The sequence below is a fragment of the Ranitomeya variabilis genome, chromosome 1 (genome assembly GCF_051348905.1).
Source record: "Ranitomeya variabilis isolate aRanVar5 chromosome 1, aRanVar5.hap1, whole genome shotgun sequence".
Classification (NCBI taxonomy): Eukaryota; Metazoa; Chordata; class Amphibia; order Anura; family Dendrobatidae; genus Ranitomeya; species Ranitomeya variabilis.
Window position 1 is genome coordinate 84,722,920 of NC_135232.1, and position 7,338 is coordinate 84,730,257.

Consider the following 7,338-nt stretch of genomic DNA (forward strand, 5'->3'; position numbering starts at 1 on the left):
GTGTGCGTTTCATCCATGCCTCACTGTTGGGCACCATTTGATATGGAAATATTTGGGTTGGATAAATTTATCCCTCTGTGTGTGCTGCGGCCACTCCCAATTAGACTGAGTATTTTGAGCGCTCAAGGAATGAGGCTGCACACCATGTTGTGTCAATAACATTCCATCAATACTCATACTTTATTGTACATACATAGTTTTTATGATAGCAGGTAGAAAGGAGTGGTTAGGGGTTGTTAGGGGTGGTTAGTTAATTACCATATTGTCTAGCTCCTCTGTCATTGGTTATCTAAATATATATGGAATATTGTGATTAATGCTCATATGACTGCAGATTAAGGAACTAAAATGTAGCTCTCTGCATGTAGGACAGAGTTGAGACTTCTGACCCAAGTTCCGCTTTTGAGATGGAAAACCCCAGACATTCTGTCTGGCTTATATCAGTTCATTGTCAGCCATTTTAAGCCATTGATTATAATGTATATATTGGCTGTGAGCATATGAGTATATATGATTATAGAGGAGTATACATGCAAGTGAGATCTACATGATATATATATTTCTATCACAGCATACTAGAGGAGAGAGAAATTGGGTCCCCTGAGCCTTCCTGGTACCTCCGGCATCCCTGGACTATCCGGCTTTGTCCCCCAGCCCTCTGTGTAATTTTCTCAGAGATCTGCAGGCCAACAATAGGAGATTTTTCCTATTGGTTCATTTTGATCACTGTGATAGACCCTATCACAGTGATCAAAATAAAACATAGTAAATCAAACCCTCCTTTGTCACCTCCTTAGTTATTTAAAATAATAAAGTAAAAGTATTTTTTAGATTCTTTGCAGATAGGGTTAGGGTTGGGGTTAGATCTAGGGTTAGGGTTGTGGTTAAAACTAGGGTTAGGGTTGGGCTAGGGTTAGGGTTAGAGCTAGAGTTAGGGTTGAGCTAGGGTTAGGGTAGGGTTAGGGTGTAGCGTTCCAGAGCTATAACCTCATAAAGTAACAGTGGTCAAAATTGTAAAAATTGGCTTGGTCATTAAGCTCAAAATTGGCTAGGTCACTAAGGTGTTAATCCTAACATATATCTGGTATCCAACATACTTGTAGATCCAATAGGATTCTCGATTAACGATTTTCCTTTTCCAGTCTCCTCCTATAATAGATCTAGACACTCTTTGAATGCCAGAAGGGCAGAAGTATTCCCTTTGTTCACACTGGAAAAGTGTCTGGATACTGCTGAGATATTAACCCCTGCTGGACTATCAGCAGGGGCGGAACTACCGGGGTCGCAGAGGTCGCGGCTGCATCAGGGCCCGGGCCCAAAAGAGGGCCCGGTGCCGCCGCGACCTCTGCGACCTCGGTAGTCCGCCGTGGGCGCAGCTTACCGGGCCGCCGCCAGGATGAATTGCAGGCTGAGCGGCCGGTCACTGTGGGGGCAGGCCGTGCGGCGTCACGTTCCTCGGCTCCTCCTCCTCCTTTTCGCGGGGCTGCCAGGCGCGCGCGCGCTGCCTGGGGGACTTCGAGCGGTGAAGGTACGTGCAGCAACAGGACATGTGGGGGGTGCGACATGTGGGTGCGCCATGCTCTTCCCAGGTCCCGGGCTGCCTGGCGATGCCGATCGCCGAGCCCACGGCCCAGGTATGTCCGGGCGGCAGGAGCCGGTGCCATTATCGTTTAGCTGGGGGGGGGGTGCCCTGCAATCCCCCCTACAAGTGCTCAAACCGCCCTGTGAAACTGTATTGGGGAGCCATGGGATGCATTCCCCCCCCCCCACCACCACATACATTGGTTTTGTGTATCTGCAATTCTTTTAAATGTAATGGCTGCAGTTATTGCGTGGTATATACAATTGCTCTGTTTGAACTTTCTTTGTGTCTATATTTAGGGTTTAACACCTGGATTTATTTTTCAAATTTCATTTTCAGATTGTTTAACTTTTATAACAGTTTATATCCACCATGTCCTCTTACCATCATTTGAGTGGCTCACAAAAACGTAAAAAAAAAAGGGAAGATGAACATAAAGTTCAAAAATTCCCAAAAATAAGCATTTTCTTCTCGCAGACAGCTACTGCTTCTGCATCTGCTGCTACAGACACTGTAACTGGTCAACGTGAGGAGATGATTGACAGCCCTAGCACTTCTACAGTTGCTGAAAGCTCTCAATCACCTTTAGGGGTGGAAAGTGCCCACACTGAAGCATGTAGCAACCAAACAAGCAGCACATCTGATGTGCAAGAAACAATAAAGGATACAGGCACCAGCTCTGCCTCCATAGAACATTCTTTAATTGAAGAAAAGTATGTTACAGATAGGGGACATTATCCTGTAACAATTACAGATTACAATATCAAACGTTTTATTCTTGCCAATGGTCCCTGCAGGCCTAAAGGGCCATTTCCTAGAGACAATGATGAACATCGTAGATGTTTCTCTGAAGCCTACTATGAAAGGACCACAAAAGCAGGGCACAGACTTCCAGTCACATGGCTTTGTTATTCTCCAAAGTTAAATGCTGCATATTGTGAGCCGTGCTGGTTATTTGGTGACCGTAACAAGTTAGGCTTTGAACCAGTATGGGCTAAGGGAATTTGTAAGTGGCAACGACTTTCTGCTAAAATAAAGATTCATGAAGCTTCCCAAGCTCACATGAACGCTTGTGTTGTATATGATACCTGGAGGAGAAACAAATTAATAGATAAAGAGACTGAAGTACAAATTTTAAAAGAAAAAAATTTTTGGCGACAAGTCTTGCACAGAATAACTAGTGTGACACTCACTATGGCTATGGCCAATCTATCCTTCCGTGGGCATAGAGAAAAGATAGGCGAGATTAGTAATGGAAACTTTCTTTCTATAATAGAACTCCTAGCAGAATATGATCATGTATTGAAGGAGCTCCTCCAGTTACCTTTAGGAACAACAAAATATCTAAGCCCCAAAATTCAAAACGAAGTTATAGATATTCTTGCAAAACAACTTCAAGATGTCATTGTAGGTGAAATTAAAGCTTCTCAGTTTTTTTCCATAATTATGGACACTACTCAAGACATATCCAAAGTTGACCAGTTAAGTCAAATATTCCGGTATGTGACTGTATGCAGGGATGAGAGTGAAAGGGCAACTGCTATAAACATACAAGAGGTGTTTTTAGGCTATCATGCAGTTGAAGACCCTAGTGCTGCAGGACTTGAGAATGATATTCTCAAGTGCATAGAAAGTAAGGGCCTACAGCTGTCAAAATGTCGGGGCCAGGGTTATGATGGGGCTGCCACAATGAGAGGAGTTTATACAGGAGTTCAGGCTCGCATTCTAAAGCGAGAAAAGAATGCCTTGTATGTTCACTGTGCAGCCCATAACCTTAACTTGGTTATACAGGATGCTGTGAGCAATGTTCCTGAGACTTCACGATTTTTTGAGGTGTTGCAGAGTTTGTATGTCTTTTTTGGAGAAAGCATCACTCGGTGGTCTGTTTTACAATCCTTCACCACTGAATCCTCTCTCACCCTAAAAACCTTATGCCCTACACGATGGTCATCCCGTTACGACTCACTAATTGCACTTCGCTTTCGGTTTGTTGATGTCCTTAAGGCACTCTCTAAGTTGATATTGACATCCACCAAAGCTAAAGAGAGGGAAGAGGCTATGGCCCTTAGGACAAAAATTGAATCTTTTGAGTTTGTCCTCCTTATTGTTGTGCAGAGCAAAATTCTGGACAAGATAAATACTATCTCAAAGGTTCTTCAGTCAGACCATATGGATCTATCCAATGCTGCCCACTTAATTCAGAGTACCATAGAACATCTTAGCAGCTATAGAGACCAATTTGAGGATAGCAAAAAAACTGCCATCACACTTGCTGAAAAGTGGGGAATTTCTGCAGTGTTTGCAAATAAAAGGATTGCAAAAGTAAAGAGATACAGTGATGAGCTGAGCTTGGATGAGAGACTGCAGGATCCGGAGCGGAGATTTAAAACTGCTGTTTTTTATGCCACTTTAGACATAATCGTGTCTCAGTTAACAAGTAGGTTTAGTAGCATGAGCACAATAGTTGAAAGATTTAAGATCGTTCAGCCATCTGTATTGGCTACTGAATCAGATGATGACCTATTTCAAGCTGCAGTGCGATTTCAGCAGTATTATGAGGAGGATATATCCTGCGATTTTCCTGGGCAGCTACTTGGCTTCCGTGCAACACTTCAAAATGAGATAGTCAAGTCCCCCACAGTCAAAGATCTGGCTCATCTACTTATTATAGACAATGCTGCTTTGTCATCTACACTCCCAGATGTGTGTACAGCATTGTTGCTTTTTCTCACATTGCCAGTTACAGTTGCCTCAGCAGAAAGGGCATTTTCTAAATTGGCCTTGATTAAAAATTACCTAAGAAGCACCATGTCACAACAAAGGCTTTCTGGGCTTGCCCTGTTAAGCATTGAAAACGAAAGAGCCAGAAAACTGGACATTCCGGCAATTGTTGATAAATTTGCTGATTTGAAAGCAAGGCGGCGCAAGTTCTAACTATGTATTTTGCGTAAGTGTGCAGTTTGTTAGAACAAAGAGTTCCTACTTTGAAAAAGTTCATACTAACACAAAGTTCATACTAACACAAAGTTCATACTAACCAAAGTTCGTACTAACACAAAGTTCAATTTGTTACCTGGTTTGGTTTCACTAGTATTTTGCCTGCCTTCTTTTGGTAAAACATGCTTGCTTGTGACGCAGTAACATAGTAACGATAAAGTACCCATAAAGTCAAAATCAAAGCATATCTGTTATATTACCTCCCAAATAGTGTATATTTTTGTAAGTGTGTTCTCAGAAAAGAATTTTTAGGATGATTTCTTGCCTACTGTTCTTGAGCCACCTATGCAATTTATGTAGGTCTCTGTGAAGCAGTGACTGTAATTGGAATAATTGTTTGTGAATGGAGGGGTTAAGGTGGCTCTTTCTGCAAACCTGCAGAAAACTACTAAATAGCTGTTCATTGAAAATTCAAAGAATATGCAAAGTGTAGTTAAAAACAGAGGCAGGAACAGCCATCACCCCACAGACACATTGAATGCTTTGTCCCATACAGTGTGATGCAGGAGGGCTGGCATTTCAGCAAGCATCAATCTATTTAATAAAGCATTTAAGCTTGTTAATAAAAAAAAAAATACCTTTACCATTTGAGAATGGTACCACAAAAGCATCATACAAAGAAGGCAGGCAATCAACAATTGCAAAAAGCATTTAAATTAATAAATGTTCCCATTTCCTTTTCTACAGTGACAAGAATATTCATATTGCGTTTTATTACGTTCCTGTTTGAACACAGTTTGCCGTTTTAAGCATTTGTTCGAGTTGATTCTTTGAAACCGTTTTTATGTTGTTCCGCTTTGGTTAAGAAGCATGACCAGCACTGACTGAAAAACCAATTTCTGTAGGTAAAAATTCTTAACATGTAAACTTAATTTCCAGGTAATGTATTAGACTGTCAGCTAATTTTCCTTACAATCTTTTCTTTTTAGGGGATGCAACATGAAAGTTCATCTTTTGAGGGTAAGCTGTTGTTTACAACACTTTTTTCTTATCTTTCGGAAATGTTTTTTTTGCAATAGATATTTACTTCTTAGTTTAACATTGTATGCGTGTGTCTGTATATCATTTTTTATTTTTTTTTGGGGGGGGGGGGCCCATTCAAAAGTTCGCACCGGGGCCCGCAGGACTGTTGTTACGCCCCTGACTATCGGCATCAGATATTCGCCTACTGATACGTTTTTTTGGACCTGTAGCACCACCCACATATTGTATTCTGCACACCTCACATTCTATTAGATAAATTATGTTTCATGTGTTTCAGTTATTAAAATCCTTAATATCAAAACTAAGTCCATTAATATAAGAATGAAAATTACTGCGTTTCTGAGCAGGATACTAAGGTTCATGGTGAAAGGGTAATAGGTCATGAAGGGGTTAATAGGTCACTCTAGTTCCAACATAGTGACTGTGATTCCTTTTAAAAACAATCCACTGCTTCAAATTCCACAGGAATGTGAGGTGTGCCCCTTTAAAAACCATATCCGTAGGCGAATGTCTGATGCTGTTAATCCATGATTAAGGCTGTATGCTGAAACTAGTCGGTCATGGCTTCATTTCTCTGTAGTCTGGTCTGCTCCGTGCTATGATTCCTGGTTTTAATGTTTTTGTGAAACAAACTTTTAGTTTTACTTGCCTGAGGAGGTTTTGCTGGAGAATTTACTTTTTTTTTCTACTTGCTGGCCTGGGCGGCTCCGTGTCCTGTTCCTCCTCGTGGCACAGGTGTTTTCATCGTTGGTGAGAAATATTATAATTTATTAAGAGTTTTAATTAAATAGAATAAAAAGTCATGAAAAAAATACATTTTAATGTATTATATCATTATAAAAGTGCAATATCCCTTTAAATTTGCTGCTGTATTAATCTCAGTGCCATCCAACAGCCAATAGAATCGTGGGATTTAAATTTAAATCAAGAAGAAAGCTTCAGTTGGTGCCACTCTGCAAACTCTCTTTATAGAGAGAAGACCGGATCCTTTTTAGGCTTCAAAGAGACTTCAGACTTTTCTTTGGACTGAGAACCGAATCCTGATCATCACGATGGGAAATTTACTGCCAATCGCAACTACGGAGAGGAAAAAGATCACATTTCAGAAACGGCCTTAGTGATTTGTGTCATTCCAGGTGGTGGCTTGGTTGGCAGTTGGATCCTCCATATTGATAAGAAGCTGATCTGAATTATTGGTTTTGACCAAAATCTGGAAAATGTGGGTGATTATGAACAAATATGGGGAGATCTGGGTGACAAAATAAATGTAGATATTTTAATTTTAAAAATGTAAATATTTGGATGACTATGGAGAAATTAGTGATGAGCGAGCGTTCTCGGATGAGGTGTTATCCGAGCATGCACGTGTGCTCACCGAGTGTCTTCGACGTGCTCGAATAGCATGTTTGAGTCCCCGCTAGGGTTGAGCGAAACGGATCGGTCATTTTCAAAAGTCGCCGACTTTTTGAAAAGTAGAGTTTCATGAAACCCGACCCGATCCCTGTGTGGGGGTCTGCCATGCGGTACGCGACTTTCGCGCCAAAGTCGCGTTTCAATGACGCTAAAAGCGCCATTTCTCAGCCAATGAAGGTGGACGCAGAGTGTGGGCAGCGTGATGACATAGATCTCAGTCCCCACCATCTTAGAGAAGGGCATTGCAGTGATTGGCTTGCTTTCTGCGGCGTCACAGGGGCTATAAAGGGGCGTTCCCGCCGACCGCCATCTTACTGCTGCTGATCTGAGCGTAGGGAGAGGTTGCTGCCGCTTCGTCAGAA

At 41.7% G+C, this 7,338-nt stretch overlaps 1 protein-coding gene across 2 annotated transcripts; it reads left to right on the top strand.

The window, feature by feature from the left end:
* Nucleotides 1-1,794: 1,794 nt before the first annotated feature.
* Nucleotides 1,795-5,598, top strand: LOC143793732 (zinc finger MYM-type protein 1-like). Of its 2 annotated transcripts, none has more exons than XM_077280747.1 (2): nt 1,795-5,420; nt 5,509-5,598. In XM_077280747.1, the coding sequence occupies exon 1, from the start codon at nt 1,955-1,957 to the stop codon at nt 4,514-4,516; it is 2,562 nt and encodes an 853-aa protein (XP_077136862.1). In that variant the 5' UTR covers nt 1,795-1,954; the 3' UTR covers nt 4,517-5,420; nt 5,509-5,598. The 2 variants fall into 2 exon arrangements, with proteins under 2 accessions (XP_077136862.1, XP_077136861.1); XM_077280746.1 differs by having other exon boundaries at nt 1,795-5,424; nt 5,509-5,548.
* The last annotated feature ends 1,740 nt before the right edge of the window (nt 5,599-7,338 follow it).

Excerpts from the sequence above, each read along its gene's own strand:
- LOC143793732 (XM_077280747.1), top strand. The coding sequence starts at position 1,955 with ATGTCCTCTTACCATCATTTGAGTGGCTCACAAAAACGTAAAAAAAAA.